The sequence below is a fragment of the Labeo rohita genome, chromosome 23 (genome assembly GCF_022985175.1).
Source record: "Labeo rohita strain BAU-BD-2019 chromosome 23, IGBB_LRoh.1.0, whole genome shotgun sequence".
Classification (NCBI taxonomy): domain Eukaryota; kingdom Metazoa; phylum Chordata; class Actinopteri; order Cypriniformes; family Cyprinidae; genus Labeo; species Labeo rohita.
Window position 1 is genome coordinate 20,104,696 of NC_066891.1, and position 16,421 is coordinate 20,121,116.

General features: G+C 35.4%; 1 protein-coding gene across 1 annotated transcript; it reads right to left on the minus strand.

Annotated features, from left to right (window-relative positions):
* Positions 1-227: 227 nt before the first annotated feature.
* On the minus strand, positions 228-14,506 carry nfascb (neurofascin homolog (chicken) b). The gene is made up of 28 exons (XM_051096813.1): positions 14,310-14,506; positions 14,155-14,222; positions 13,480-13,585; positions 13,238-13,343; positions 11,711-11,901; positions 10,937-11,059; positions 10,636-10,806; positions 10,024-10,135; positions 9,731-9,915; positions 8,037-8,168; positions 7,816-7,959; positions 7,618-7,729; positions 7,291-7,454; positions 6,917-7,064; positions 6,706-6,830; positions 6,520-6,621; positions 6,221-6,433; positions 4,300-4,376; positions 3,954-4,179; positions 3,747-3,862; positions 3,460-3,670; positions 3,257-3,379; positions 3,007-3,180; positions 2,793-2,924; positions 2,629-2,695; positions 1,889-1,900; positions 1,194-1,229; positions 228-1,096 (listed from the first exon to the last, which is right to left on the minus strand). The coding sequence occupies exons 3-28, from the start codon at positions 13,583-13,585 to the stop codon at positions 865-867; spliced, it is 3,540 nt and encodes a 1,179-aa protein (XP_050952770.1). The 5' UTR covers positions 14,155-14,222; positions 14,310-14,506; the 3' UTR covers positions 228-864.
* Between the last annotated feature and the right edge of the window lie 1,915 nt (positions 14,507-16,421).

Below are 16,421 nucleotides of genomic sequence, written 5' to 3' on the forward strand. Positions count from 1 at the left end.
ATTGTTTACTTACTCTAATGTAGTTTAAAACCTGTATATGGGATAGATGTGAACTTCTGAAGGAAGGCAAGATATATTTTGGTCTGTTCCTCACACAAATCTGTAATATGACTTCAGGAGACTTGGAAGATACTTAACACTTTTATGGTGCTTTTATATTGTTTTTTTTTTTTTGCTCTTTTTAGAGCGCCTGAACTGTGATGACATTTACTTTAGCTATGACAAAGACATTAATTCTCTTGATGCATTTTAATAACTGAAGCACTACAACACTTATGATAGTTCTCAAAAAATATACAAAAAAACACCATGTACATCATAAGCAGCGAAGGGTTAGATTGTATTCCGTGTGAGAATAAATGGTTTGTAGTTCATTAATGTGACCTACAGTACAGCAAACACATAAATACAAGTAGAAATGGTGCTATCGAAAAATATATACAAGAATTAGTGGCAACTATCAGTGAGATCAAACACTGGTTAAACAACAAAGCAGTGGGAGATCTTGATGCTCAACCATCTCTTAATATGTCTAAGTAAATCTGTGTGAAATGATCCTGTATGTTATTTCATAAAATTAACATGAGCTTGTTCAAGCTTCCATCAGCCATTTCTTTTCAGTCTTCTTATCAACATGATAAACACATCAAGGCATCTTTTCTTGGCTTCCTCTCACATGATTTGTGGATTTGAAAAAAAAAAATCTGATTGGTACTTTTACGGTAAATCACCAGAAACAGTTTTACCTCTACACATCATTTCAGCCTGTCCGACAGGTTAAACGGATCATAATCTTGTGTTGTGTGTTTTGAGGTCTGTGTAAAGTAGGTTCCACGGGACCCTGTGGGCATCCCATCATTAACTCTAAGCAAAAGAGTAGATGGCCACAGGAGACGTGGGCTCAGAGCTGTCCTGGTACGGGCTCCTGTCGATGTTCCTCTTACTGACGCCCGTGTACTCGCCGATGAAGGAGCCATCCTCGTTAAACTCGATCTCTTCGCCCTCACCGTACTCCATGAGGCTGTCGTCACTGTTTGTTCTCCTGCTAATGTGCTCGATCGCACCTTGACTGCGTCCCTGTCGACTTTCTTCCTCCCTGAGGAGGAAATTATTCATTTGAGACTAATTTTACAGGGAGGGAAGATCATCATTATTCCAAACAATACTCATAATAAAACTTAAAGAGTACTTACCGTCTGCTATAGGGCATTGTGGACACGCGTGTTATCCTGATATAGAAGCCAAAAAGTCAGTTAACATAATGTGAAGGAGCAAACATTAACATGACAAAACATAAAACATGTGACAACTGTAGTCAATAAAATAATGCACTACTGTTTAAAGGTTTGTGGTCGGTAAGATCTTTTTATGTTTTTAAAAGAAGTGCTAACCAAGGCTGCATTTATTTGCTTAAAAACACAGTAAAAAGATCAATATTGTGAAATAATATTTCATTTTAAAAGAATTGTTTTCTATTTGAATATATTTTAAACTGTAATTTATTCCTATGCTGGCAAAGCTGAATTTTCAGCATCATTACTCCAGTCTTGAGTGTCACACGATCCTTCCGAAATCATCTATTATGCTGATTTGCTACTAAAGAAACATTTATTTTTATTAATGCTGAAAACAGTTGTGATTTCAAATAAAACTCTTTTTTAAATTATTATAATAAATATCCTTACTGTCACTTTGGAACAAATTAATTAATCCTGCTGAATAAATATTAATATTAATTTCCCAAGCCTTTGAACAGTAGTGTAGAAACAGTTTTAAAAATATCTTAATCGTTAGACTGAAATACTTGTAGTTTATTAAAATACTGTAGTAAAACAAATAAGGTCATTAAATAAAAAAAGTCAATTGTTATGAATGACATGTATCATACCTCTCAAGAGACCTTCAGTGGTCCAATCGTAAAATACATAAAACAAAAATAAAGGAGGAATAAACAAGGTGAGAAATGTTTGATGGATGGAGTGATGAATATAAAACAATTATTGTGGTATACAGTACATAGTACAAAACCTGTGCTAATGCGATTATGTTATGACTTAAATTATAGGATTGATTAATTTTTCATCTTTTAGTGTATCTCACATGCAAGTGTATCACTGAAAATAAATGTGTCTGTATAAACTTAAAGGGATAGTTCACCCAAAAATGAAAATTCTGTTATTAATTACGCACCCTCATGTCGTTCCAAACCCGTAAGAATCTGTTCATCTTCAGAACACAAATATTTTTTATAAAATCCGAGCATTCCAACCCTGCATAGACAGCAATGCAACTGACACATTCAATGCTCAGTTCTTATTTTTGTTTTCTTTGCACACAGAAAGTATTATCGTAGTAATGTAATGTCTCATAACATTACGGTTGAACCACTGATATCACATGGACTATTTTATCAATGTCCTTACTATCTTTCTTGGCCTGGGAATGTTTCTGTTGCGTTGCTGTCTATGCAGGGTCAGAGAGCACTCAGATTTCATCAAAAATACTCTAATTTGTGTTCCAAAGATAAAGGAAGGTCTTACAGGTTTGGAATGCCATGAGGGTGTGTAATTAATGACAACATTTTTAAAAAAAACTTTTTAACATTTTCAAAATCAAACAGAAAATCACCTGTAATCGAACGTTCCATTCTCTCTATCATCCATTGGCTCCAGTGCAAAGTCCTTTTTGTCTCGCACTTACAAAAAACACAAACAAAACAATGATTTGCCACATATATTATAAATAATGCAAAATATATATATGCAACTTGTCTTAAGTCATTTATATCATACCTGGGTACTTTCCTCCTCGGCTCCTCTTGATGAAAAAGACTATGAGCATGATAAGAACAAGGAGAGCCACTGCACACATTAAGCCAATGAACCAACCCTGCGTCACAATGTCCACTTGATCCCGGGTATGTTCTGTTCATGCGCACAATCATATTAGGAATCATTCCATGTTTACAGAATAGTGATCTTATGAATTTAAACAAAAACAAGTTACCCTCAGTTGTAAAATGGGGTGATTCCTCAGTAAAAGCCTCCCCGACTCCAACCTCGGTTTGTGCTGCTAGTGAGAACTTGTATCGGGTGTAGCGGTCAAATCGCCGAAGGGAGAAGTAGGTGATGTTCGGAGGAATGTATTCAACCTGGATTCTGTCACCTAGAGTGACGTTCACTATAAAGAAAATATAAGAATTAGTATTTCTAATGCTTAATAAAAAAGGCATGAGAAGTGATGCAACTGCACTTACATGTCTGATATTTGAGAATATATCCGGTCAAAACGCCATTGGGTTCTGCAGGTTCCTCCCAGTCTAGATAAATGGTGTCATAGTGTCGGTGCATGATTCTGAATGATCTGGGAATCGAGGGCACTAGAGTGGAAATGAAGACGCATGTAAGAAATCATGTGTGTGTTTGATGTGTTTTAAATGTTATTTAATCAGTTTAATACCTCCTTCAGGTGTCTGAAACTCAATGGTGTTGCTGGGCGGACCCTCGTAGCGGTTATTGGCCACTACAATATAGATTCTGTAGTTACTATACGGTACAAGACCCGTCAGGGTCCCAGACAGACGAGGTCCATTAGCTTTAAAACTCTTGGTCTTAATCCTCCTGCTCACAGTGTGCCAGGGTAGGCGACTGCTCTCTCTCCAGTAATAAACCTGAGAAACCAAACACAGCTTCATCAGCCGCTCACTGCATGGAAATGAACTGGCCTGTGCAGCTACGAAATCATACTTTGTACTCCTTTATTTCCCCCATGATGTCGACTCGTGCCACTGGTTCCCAATGGACTGTCAGCTTTGTGCTCTCAATGTCTGACACGCTCAGGTCAGTTGGAGCGGCGACAGGACCTGTTATATAAGTGAAACACTGACTTTAATCTCTTTTTCCTAATGTATGTTTAACTGAAGTTCAGAATCAATGAAGTAGATGTCAACTTACGGTCCTCTCCAGAGTAGCCAATCACAATAGGGGATTCTGGGCCATAGCCAAAGAAGTTGATGGCCTGAACTTTAATCTCATAGGGTGTGAAGGTGTCAGTGTCATAGATGATGTGGCTACACCACCAGTACGTTGTGTAGTTCTTCCACTCCTCCCTTGAATCCCTTCGTCTCCACCAAACCATGTAACCCAGTTTTGGCCCATTCCATTCTCTGTACTCCAGTGGCTTCAGACATAACAAAAACAGCACAGTTAATATAAATCATATGTGTGTGATTACATCACAGTCAACAAATCAAATGACTGAAATAACTAAAATAACATCCATCAATCATCAATACATCACCTCCCAGCTGATTTCCATGTTATTTCTGAAAACTCCACTTCCCATTCCTCGGATGTTTCTTGGGATGGCATCAGGCACTAAAGACACAAAACATTATTCAACAGATAATATAATATAATATACAGTTGAAGTCAAAAGTTTACATATACCTTGCCGAATCTGCAAAATTATTGAATAATTATTTTACCAAAATAAGAGGGATCATACAAAATGCATGTTATTTTTTATTTAGTACTGACTTGAAAAAAGATATTTCACATAAAATGTGAATGTGATGTTTATATATATTCCACAAGAGAAAACAACAGTTGAATTTATAAAAATGACCCTGTTACCTGAATGATCCACAGCTGTGTTTTTTTTTTTAAGTGACAGTTGTTCATGAGTCTTTTGCTTGTCCTGAACAGTTAAACTGCCTGCTGTTCTTCAGAAAATTCTTTGGTTTTTCACCATTTTTGTATATTTGAACCCTTTCCAACGATGACTTTTTGATTTTGAGATTCCTATTTTCACACTGAGGACAAATGAGGGACTCATATGCAACTATCACAGAAGATTCAAACGCTCACTGATGCTCCAGAAGGAAAAATGATGCATTAAGAGCCAGGAGTGTAAACTTTTGAACAGAATGAATATGTGTACATTTTTCTTATTTTGCCTACATATAATATTTTCTCCATTTAGTACTGCCCTTCAGAAACTACAGAAGATACTTACATATTTCCCAGAAGACAAAATGAGTTAAATATACCCTGATCTTCAAATTCAAAATGTTTACACCCTTGGCTCTTAATGCATCGTTTTTCCTTCTAAAGCATTAGTGGGCATTTAAACCTTCTGTAATAGTTGCATATGAGTCCCTCAGTTGTCCTCAGTGTGAAAAGATGGATCTCAAAACCATACAGTCATTCAGGTAACAACAACACAGTATTAAGAATCATATGTAAACTTTTGAACAGGGTCATTTTTATAAATTCAACTATTAATTTTTTTTGTGGACTATATGCAAGAGTCTTAAATGTGAAATACCTTATTCAGGTTAGTACTAAATAAAAAAAATAACATGCATTTTGTATGATCCCTCTTATTTTGGTAATTCTGCTAAGTGTAATTAAACTTTTGATTTCAACTATATACGATTCAGTTTTTTTTTTAATAAATTAGTACAGTTATTCAGCAAGGAGGCATTACATTTATCAAAAGTTACAGTAAAAACATTTAGAATGTTACAAAGCTTCTGAAAAAAGTATTCTGAAAGATATATATCATGGTTTCCACAAACATATTAATCAGCACAACATCTTTTCATCACAAACTCTTTTCAGCATTGATAATAATAACAAATGTTTCTTGAGCAGCAAATCAACATATTAGAATAATTTTTAAAGGATCATGTGACACTGAAGACTGGAGTAATGATGCTGAAAATTGAGGTTTGCTATCAAAGGAATAAATTAAACTTTAAAATATATATAAAAAATAAGAAGCAGCTTATCTAAAACATAACAATATTTTACAATAATGGCCTGTTCACATCAAGAACCACCAATAATTATATTGAATGATAACTACATAAGTGTCCACATCAATGTATGATAACATTCTGCTTATTATAAGCACATGCTGCAGTTTTGGTGTCTGCCTCTTTAAATGTTCAAGCTCTGATTGACTGCCAATATTTTGATCACTTATCATTCTGAAACTGATTCCAACAATATTGTTCCTCTGTGCTGTTATTGTAACAGTTGTGGTGTTGACTTTGCTATTCTTTTTAAACTTAGATAAATTTTTAAAACTAAATCTTTATTGTTATCATTATAGTTAATGTCCTTGCTGTGAATGAACCTTGTAGTTGCGATTAACCAAAAAATCTTTCCAACCGCAAACTTTTGAATGAGAATAGAATAGAATAGAGACCTACCAGCTCCTCCAGTCTGGTAGTATTCGGATGCCCAGCTGGGTTTACTGGGACCTATCCCGTTTACAGCGATGACCCGGAATTTGTACTCTACAAATGGTGTCAGCTGTAAAATGACAGAGTTTAGGTTCCCCGGGTAGCTGGACAGGTTCTTCCAGCCGCTCGGCAGCAGCCAATAGTCTGCAAGAAGATCTTCGGTATATTGAACCAGGTACTCTAAAAGAGAATTAATTCAAAATGATGTCATTTTAAGGCTGTCATTGTTTGCATCTATGTTTGTGTGGATCTTTGTATCTGTGTACCTTTAATAGGACTGTGGTTGCTCAGTCCTGGTACCCAGGTGAGTCTAACACTCCTCTCTGATGGGTCTGAAATCTCTAGGTCAGTGGGTGGGTCTGGACGATCTAAAAGCAACAGCATGCATAAATAATATGCTCATGTTTATACTGTATGCAAGCATAAAGAGATTATACTTTATGTGCTGATACCCATCACAGTAAGTTTGGCTGAGGAAGTGACATCCTCCAGTTCACTTTTAACCCTGCAGGTGTAGACGCCTTCATCTCTTCTGTACACATCAGCAATGCTGAGAGAATCTTCATCCTTCGTCATCCTATATAGTCAAGTGCCGTAATTTTCAATGCAGTAAACCATTAGAATAATTAATGACACTTCCATCATGCAATTTGTTGTGCTTACCTCCTTCCTAAGATCAAGAACTTCTTGTCCTTAAGCCAAGTGACTGTGACATCCAGAGTCGAGTCGAATTCAATCTTACAATCAAAGCGAGCCAGACTTCCTCTTATAACTACAGTATTGTGTGGGGCACGGACAATTTTAATGGGCTCTATAAAATAGAAAGTTTAATCTTTTAACAAACCTGCATTATGATATATAAAACATATACAAGAACAATGTAGAATCAAGAATGTACAAAGCAAAAATGTAATGTTTTTCCTCTTGGATGTTTCACAAACCATAATAACTTTTTAATGTTTTAAATGGACACTGGTGCATATGAATTATATACATTTAATTAGAAATTTCAAAGCAGGAGCTTTCTAAATACTGACCTTTGACCTCTAGTTGGACCTCTTTCTCATCTCGTCCAATGACGTTGCTTGCAACACACACGTAGCTTCCTTGATCTTGTAGCTTTGTGTTTCTGATTTCCAGTGTACCATTTGGAAGAATCCTATGACGACCCCCTTCTAATGTACCTAGTCCTCCTTTTGACCTATGCACATGTTGATATGTTGAAACTTTATGTGCACTTTAATTAAAAGTGACAATTAAAGGTCAAAACTCCCTAAAAGTTACAGTTAACTTACTGTTAACTTGCAATACTGACTTGTATTGTACAATGCTGAATATAAATGATAGTAAGACAATATATTTACCACCGCAGGTCAGGTTTAGGAGAGCCAAAATATGGGCAGTTTAAAAGAGTATTATTGCCTTCTGTTGTTTTAATGAGTTCTTCTCTTGGACCTAACAGGCGAGGTTTCATATCTGCAGACAACATAGTAAAGTTGGAATTACTTGTTAAAGTTGATGGTGCATTTAAATTTGAATATCTAGCTTCTTCTAGCTCTTACCCATTACAGCCAAGAAAGCATTTGCCATGATATAGCCGTACTGGTTTGAAGCGTTGCACTGGAACACAGCAGCGCTGTCTGGAACCACACCCCTGAACGTCAAAGTGTCTCCTGAAACCTGTCTGCCTGGACTCTTAGGAGCATCTAAGGTGAACAAAGAAAGAGTGACCATTAAAAAGCTTGGCAGTGCACCTGGTAAATGAAGCGTTTTTTTTCCTCACCACTGATTGGCTCTCCATTAACCAGCCACTGTATCTGGGGTCGAGGAATTCCATCAGCTCTACACACTATACTGCCACCGTCATCACGAGACAAAACCAGACTCTCAGGCTTCTCCACCCAGAACGGAACCGCTAGAGATGGAAAGAGTTAGAAAGACAACTAAGAATGTGACCTGTGAATGTCATGCGTAAGTAATACTTAAAATAAAACTGCATCATTATTTATTCATCTTTTGATCAACATTTGATCAAAAATGTCTGAAAAGTTAATCAAAGTTGTCCTAATATAAGAACGGGTACTGCTTTGGTTTTAGGACAACTTTGATGAAAAGTTTTGATCCATTTTAAATGTTGACTACTGTAGACTGGTGTGCACCAAATCACCATATTAGAATGATATCTGAAGGATTATGTGACACTGAAGACTGGTGTAATAACTGCTGAAAATTTAGATTTGCATTACAAGAATAAATGTAAGAACATAAGATATTCAAATAGAAAGTTATTTTAAATTGTAATAATATGTTTGATCAAAAAAACGCAGCCTTGCAGGAGTCTTTTCTGCTCACCAAGCCTGCATTTATATGATTGATCTGAAGTACAGCAAAAACAGCAAAACTTTGAAATATTTTTACAATGTAAAATAACTGTTTTCTATTTTAATATATTTTAAAATGTAATTTATTCTTGTGATTTCAAAGCATTGCAATTCATAGCATCATTACTCCAGCCACATGATCTTTTAGAAATCATTTTAATATTTTGATTTGCTTAAAAAAACATGTATTATTATTATTATGTTAAAAAGAGAAGTAGATTTTTTTCAGGTTTCTTTGATGAATAGAAATAGAAATAAAAACATTTTGTAACATTATAAATGTCTGTATCAACACTTTTTATCAATTGAAAGCATCCCTACTAAATAAAATTATTAATTTCTATAATTTCTTTCCAAAAAAAAAACAGGAGACTGGATTAATAATGCTGAAAATTCAGTTTTGATGACAGGAATAAAATGCATTTTAAAATCAATTTAATTAGAAAGCAGTTATTTTAAATAGTAAAAAAAAAAAAAAAAAAAAAAAATCACAATTTTACTGTTTTTGCTGTATTTTGGATCAAATAAATGCAGGCTTGATGAGCAGAAGAGAATTCTTCCACAAACATTAAAAATCTTACTGTTCAAAAATTTTTGACTGGTAGTGTATTCAAATATAAAGTTATTTTAAACTGTAATAATATTTATTATCTCTGATCAAACAAATGCAGCCTCACTGAGTATTAGAAATACCCTTTAAAACATTAATACAAATTTAAAGGACCCCAAACTTTTGAACAGTATTGTGATTATGGAACCAGGTGTAATGATACTTATGTTAGATGATGTTTTAAATGTACAAGCTAATGTAAAAAAATCTTTAAAAACTTAAATTATTTAGTTTGGACTATTATTATATTGTTTTTATAATGTGTTTTGTTCAATGACAGATGTGGTCTGGTCACTACGAAGCATGAACTGTTTGTTATTGTATGGAAAAGAGCAGCGTAAACATTCTTCATATTCTCTATTTGGGTTCCACAGAAAAAAATGCCAGCATACGGGTTCGGAACATCACAAGAATGAACAAATAATGACAGAATCTGCACACAGTGATAGTCATAAACAATAGTAATAAAGTAATGAAGTATTCTACATTTGACCCTGACAGTGATGACGTGGTCCAGGCTGCCCATCCTGTTTGAAGCAGTGCAGATGTAGTCTCCTCCATCATCCATAGAGACGTTCTTTATTCTAAGTGTCTTATTAAAGTTCTCCAACTTCTTTCCTGTCATAGACATCTCCTCCCAATCCTTAGTCCATTTGATGGAGGGCGTCGGACTGCAAGAAAAAGGAAAGAATTAGAGTTACTAATGGTTATCATGGTTACTAATTGAATCATCTGCTCCCAGAAAAAAGATATGTGATCAAAACAATTGTAAAACTCACACTCCAGCAGCGAAACACTCCAAAATAAGCTCTTCCCCCAGCATCGCAATTGTTGTGCTGGCGGTTCCTTTGGGTTTCAGAAACTTGGGTGGCGTATGGGCTGCCATGCGAGCTACATAGACATAAAATAACACAAATTTGATAGAGAACTTCACACTTCACAAACCTGGCCAAACACTGTAAAAAACAATTTGTTGAGTCAATTTAAAATAATCTGTAACCTGGCTGCCTTAAAATTTTAAGATCAGTCAACTCAAAAAAACTTGAAATGTTAAATTATAGTAAGTGACAACTTAGATATTTGAGTTGAATCAACTTAAAATTTTAAGGTAGCAGGGTAACAAATTATTTTAAGATGACTCAACAAATTGTGTTTTTTATTTTTTACAGTGAAGCAGAGATGACTAGTTAGTGGATCTGTTAAGGTCTGTTGAGTGTTTACAATAAAGAAGCATAAGAAAGAGTCCTAACTCACCATGGTGTTAGACTGTTAGATGGTTTTAATCATGGTTCTTCCTCAACTAAACACACAGACATAAGCACGGGAGGAAACATTAAAACAGATTTGCTTAAAAATAATCCTGAAGCAGAATAAAAATCTCAAACACAGACCTGTGAGCACCTGCAGAATGAGTGGCGGTTTCTGCTGGATGGTGTTCGTGAAGGGAAACCGGGCGACACAGACATAGTTCGTAAGAGCGTCTTCTGCTACGATACTGGAGAAGTACAGATCTCCATTTTCTGACTTCGATACTCGACGATCCTGACGGATTGGTGCCATAGCTATGGAATAAGGATGAACTTGGATAAAAAATGACTGCTGGTATATTTAAAAGCTTATTTAAACACATAAACTGGTGAAACAGACACACTATGGTTCTGTTTTTGACTTAATGTTGTTTTTGAGACTTACTGCTGTTTAGCCAGTAAGTGTCAGGTTTTGGAGGACCTACAGGAGGATTGCAGGGAAGGATGAGAGGAAGTCCAACCACCACTGAGACTGGCTCCAGATACTCCTTCAACCACGTACGGGCCTCTGATCACAGAAATCACGTTTAAAAACCAACAGATTGTTAGGTGTTTTCACAACACGTCATCAATCAGCCATATTGGCAGCACTGAACATAAACAATGCCACTGAAACGAAAGAAACCCACATATTTAGCTGATTATTGCTGCTGAAAATGATCAATTATTGTCATGTTTTGGTCTGTACTAATCGGTCAGACTGGGAAAAACATTTGGAGTACTACAGACTGCCAAAAGTTCTAACAAATCAAGGAGAAGAGTGCAAAAAACTGCCAAACTAAACCAGGTTTTCCAGGACAAAAATTGACAACATTCATGTTTGTTCTTATCATTTCTGCTCAGGTAGGCTAATATCTTAATTAATACTGCTCATATGTATCTTTAGCACCTATTAACTTTAGTTCGTCAAAATATCGTCCCTCTCTATATGATTTAGCAGCTTCCACACATTTTTTCCATGGTTCAGACAGCATAAATTAGCAGAACAATGTATTCAGTAGTACATTAACTGTGCAATCCATGCTGCTGTTTACATGCAAGTATCGTCAGTATGGCTGCCCATCCGGGTCACTGACCAAATCATGACAGAAGTGCAAACCCTCTATAAACCAAATGCTATTGCAGTGTATTAACATTTGCATGCTGTGTAAGGCCTTACTGGAGACACGCAGATTGATGAAACTGGACAGAGCAGAGCCAAACTCATTAGTCGCTGTGCACTGATAGACACCCTCGTAGTCATCAGGACGACCCCAGAAGAAAATCTCTAATGTGCCAGAACGCCACCTCATGCTGACCTGAGGATCCCGAGCTACATTCAGGTACACTCCATTACGTGTCCATGTGAACCTATGTGCATAAGTGTTAACTGTCAATTACACTTTTTCTAACCCAACTGTACATAGTCATTTAAAATACATACATTTTACATTGCAAACAGTCAAAATTTTAGTACTTTTTACATGAACAATCAAAGGCAAATCATAGGAAATATCAAGACAGACTAGACAATCTATATGGTACACTACCAGTCAAAAGTTTTTGAACAGTAAGATTTTTAATGTTTTTTAAATAATTCTCCTCTGCTCACCAAGCCTGCATTTATTTGATCCAAAGTACAGCAAAAACAGTAACAAAATTTTTTTTTATATTTTTACTATTTAAAATAACTGTTTTCCATTTGAATGCATGAAAATCAAATTTATTCCTGTGATCAAATCTAAAATTTCAGCATCATTACTCCAGTCTTCAGTGTCACATGATCCTTCAGAAATCATTTTAATATGCTGATTTGCTGTTCAAAAACATTTTTATTATTATTATCATCAGTATTTAAAACAGCTGAGTGCATTTTTTCAGGATTCCTTTATAAATAGAAAGATACCGATCAAAGGCTTAGAGTCAATACACTTTTTATTTGGGATAGAAATGATAGAAATTAATACTTTTATTTATCAAGAATGCTTTAAATTGATCAAAAGTGATGATAAAGACATTTATAATGTTACAAAAGATCTCTATTTCAGATAAATGCTTTTTTTCCCCTGAACTTTCTATTCATCGAAGAAACTTGAATAAAATTCAACATAATAATCATTTGAGCATATCAGCATATTAGAATGATTTCTGAAGGATCATGAGACTGGAATAATGATGCTAAAAATTCAGCTTTGAAATCACAGGAATAAATGACATTTTCAAATATATTCAGATAGAAAACAGTTATTTTAAAGAGTAAAAATATTTCAAAATTTTACTGTTGTTGCTGTACTTTGGATCAAAAAAATGCAGGCTTGGTGAGCAGAAGAAACTTCTTTAAAAAACACTGAAAAACTTTTAACTGGTAGTATACATTAAGTAAAATAAAGGTACTATTAAGCAATCAAATGCCGGTTGCATTAACTGCTTAGACTAGTCTTAAAAAGTTAGTCATCCCTTTTTTTTTTTTTTCCTTCAAGGCTGGTCATAACTTTTAAATTCAGTTACAAAAAGATAAATTGGTCTAATATATGATATGAAAAATAAGACTGATTACCCCTTGTCTATTGCTAGTTGGTGAAACTAGTTCTTAAGACACAGTAACATGATGACTATGTTTATGCAACTGGCCCCAGGTCAGTCCAGTGCAAGAACTGACATGTATAATTATATTATAATATATTAAAATGCCTTGTTGGATACTTACACTGGAGGTGGATTCCCTGTTGCTTCACACTCCATTATAATAGGGTCAACTGGATCTACTATGTAGTCTTGAGGACTCTCTTTATAGATCATTGGAGGCTGCCTGACTGTGGGGATATACAGTACAGAAAAACGTAAATATATAATGTTTAAAGAATTAACAAAGGGACAGTGTATGAGAATAAACAGTGAACTTTGGTCACAAGGACAGCTGTGGACAAGTTCCAAATAGCAGTTCCTCACCATCAGGAGGAATTTCCATGGCTAAAATCCATGTTTGCTGTAGGATAGTAAGTATGGCAGGAATCCTCCAACACTTCAGAGCTCTCATCTCTGCTTTGTACAGCATCTGTCAACAGAGAAAAATACTGGAACCAGTACTAAGATAACTACAAAATACTCAAGTATTTCCCTACATATGCTTGTCTTGAATCTTCTTGTTTGTTAATTCCTAACTTTTGTTTAGTTTTGTACGAGTTGCGTAGAAGTTAATGGTAAATCCTGAAAAGGCTTGTTGCTATAGCGTTTGTAATGAAGCAGACAAACCAGAACTATTCCATATGCAAATGAACCAATGGTATTATTTTAAGTCCCCGCCCTCTTCCGCTTTCCGCTATTGTGATTCGCTGCCCACATCAGAGCTATTTTGCATTTACGCACCTCCGTAGCCCGTGCGTAATCCTACTGCGTCAATGAATGTGTTACATTTAAAACAACAAGAAACTTATTATTTCTATTTTTAAAATGTATAACCCGCCGATTATTTTCATTATTTATAATTCTACATATGTGTATGTTTAATATACGATTATATTAATATATATTTAAAGAAACGAACGATATACATATTAAAATATATTACGCATAATTTGTTAAATAAACAATAGCATATGTGTATAATTACACAAACTAGCCTACCAGTTGAACTGGTGTATCCAGGATTCACAAAATCGTCTTTATCTGTGTCAGCAGGTCATTTCACAGAGCTAAAATAAAAACAAACAGATATTAAAATGACATTATATATTATGCAAATATCACATTTGTCAAATACCACATCTGGAGAGTGTTACCTTCTATATCAGGCCTGCAGTTTGTTTCCTCATTATGCTAATATTAATCTGTCATCATTGCCCCATATTCCAAAAATGTCATTCCAATCCCAAATGTTTCTATTGCATTCAAATAGGTCCAAAACAATGTCAATCCAAGCAGATGTCTTCTGTAATGTATACCTCTCCAACTAACATCCCTCTTCACTGTCTTCATCCATTTGCCCACATGAACCATGAATGACGTCCCACCCTCTCTCTCTCTCTGTCTCTCTCTCTCTCTCTCTTGCTCTCAGTATACTTATGGAAGATGTCCAAAAATGCAAACAAATGCTAAATATATGTTAGTTACAGTGGCAACATTTTTATAGCAAAATATTGATTCAATAATACAAGCTTTTATTTCATTATCTGACCTTTTATTATTATCTCGTCATATTTACATTGGCCATAAATAGGCAAACTCATTTGAAAGATATGTTGCATTCTTTTTGATTATGACATCAATGTGTGGGTCTCATTGTTTGCTCATGAAAAACTAAGCTAACTCATAATGAATGAAATGTTTGTTTCGCAGTGAAAATTAAAATGCGGTCATGCGACTCGTGACTGCATCTAAATCAGCTTCTTAAAAACTTATACTCTTTCCCTGGTGAAAAACCAGCATATGCTGGTTAGGTAGGTTTTGATGCTGGTTTAAGCTGGTCCTTTGCTGGTTCATGCTGGTCCTTGACCAGCAACATGACCAGCAAAAACCAGCAAAGGACCATCTTAAACCAGCATCAAAACATACCTAACCAGCATTTCAGCATCAAAACATACCTACCAGCATATGCTGTTTTTTTCACCAGGGTTTGTACAATTTAAATATTCACTTGAACTGAATAACACTTGGTTAACATAAGTTATCTTGGTTAAAAAGCGAAACAGGTGAATGACCATGTCACAACAGCGTCCCAGAGGGCAGAGCTTGACTCAGGAGAGAAGATTGTGGGTGGAAACAGGATCTCAAGCACTGAAACACATTCCCAACCCACATCGGCTCAGGCATCCAGGGACGCATAAAGTACAATATGGCAGCACGGTCTTACTGTACACTCCACAGATTAGCTAATACGATGAAAGAACAAAAAAGTTCTTGAGTCAGCTCACTTAGTGAACAGAGACATAAGTGTGATCTAATTCTGGTCATGTTCCTCAGCGCTTCAGGATCCTCAGCGGTGCGTATGACATCAGCAGAGCTGCAGTGCCATGCACCAAACTGTACAGCGCAGGACACGAGCCTGAATGAACCGCTTCCTCCAGAGACGGGACAATGAAACCTCTGTCCACATGGACACAGTAAGCTGGCTCTGTTCAGACAGAATAACTCTGAGGGTTTTATCAGTTCAGCCTTAAAGTGGCACCACAGCTTGTTTGGAAGAACTGGTTAACCTGTCATACTGAATCTAAATTGTATATAACCATAAGGAAGATAATGAACTACACTGCAAAATAATTTCAAATATTAAAGAATATCAGTTTTGACTAATAATGTTCAGAAGTCTATATTTTATGAATGTAATGTAAATGTTTTCCTTGCACAATTCCTTATGCTTATCTTCTTAATTAACAGTCTCTTCAACAGGCTCATAACTCTGTTTATATCTGTCTGTGTTGTTGACACTGTCTTCAATGACAAGTGTAATTCAGATGAAGCAGCTGACTCACAACTCTCAGCTCAAGTCAGAGAGGAGGATGACATTATAATGAAACATACATTGTTTAACCGACACTGACATCACACTGTTTTGCAGCCAGTAATGGTGGAACTTTCTCCCAAATAGCAATACCAGATTTATAGATACTGAATTTTTTAATATAAAAAAGTAATATTAAAAATGTAAACAAAAAATATAAACAAAGAAAAAATTCAATCATAAAATCATGTATATATATATATATATATATATTTAAATATTTTCTTACCCGAGTTTATATTTCAATGGCTTGAGTGTTCAGTGTAGATGGAGGATCCTGTGCTCTGTTTTCAATTTACAAAAGCATCATTATTGCGCTCTTTGTTCATGTTTTGTGTCCTAAGCCATGACAGTCTGTCCAAAATCTTAGGAGAAAAAAAGTCCACCAGTTTTT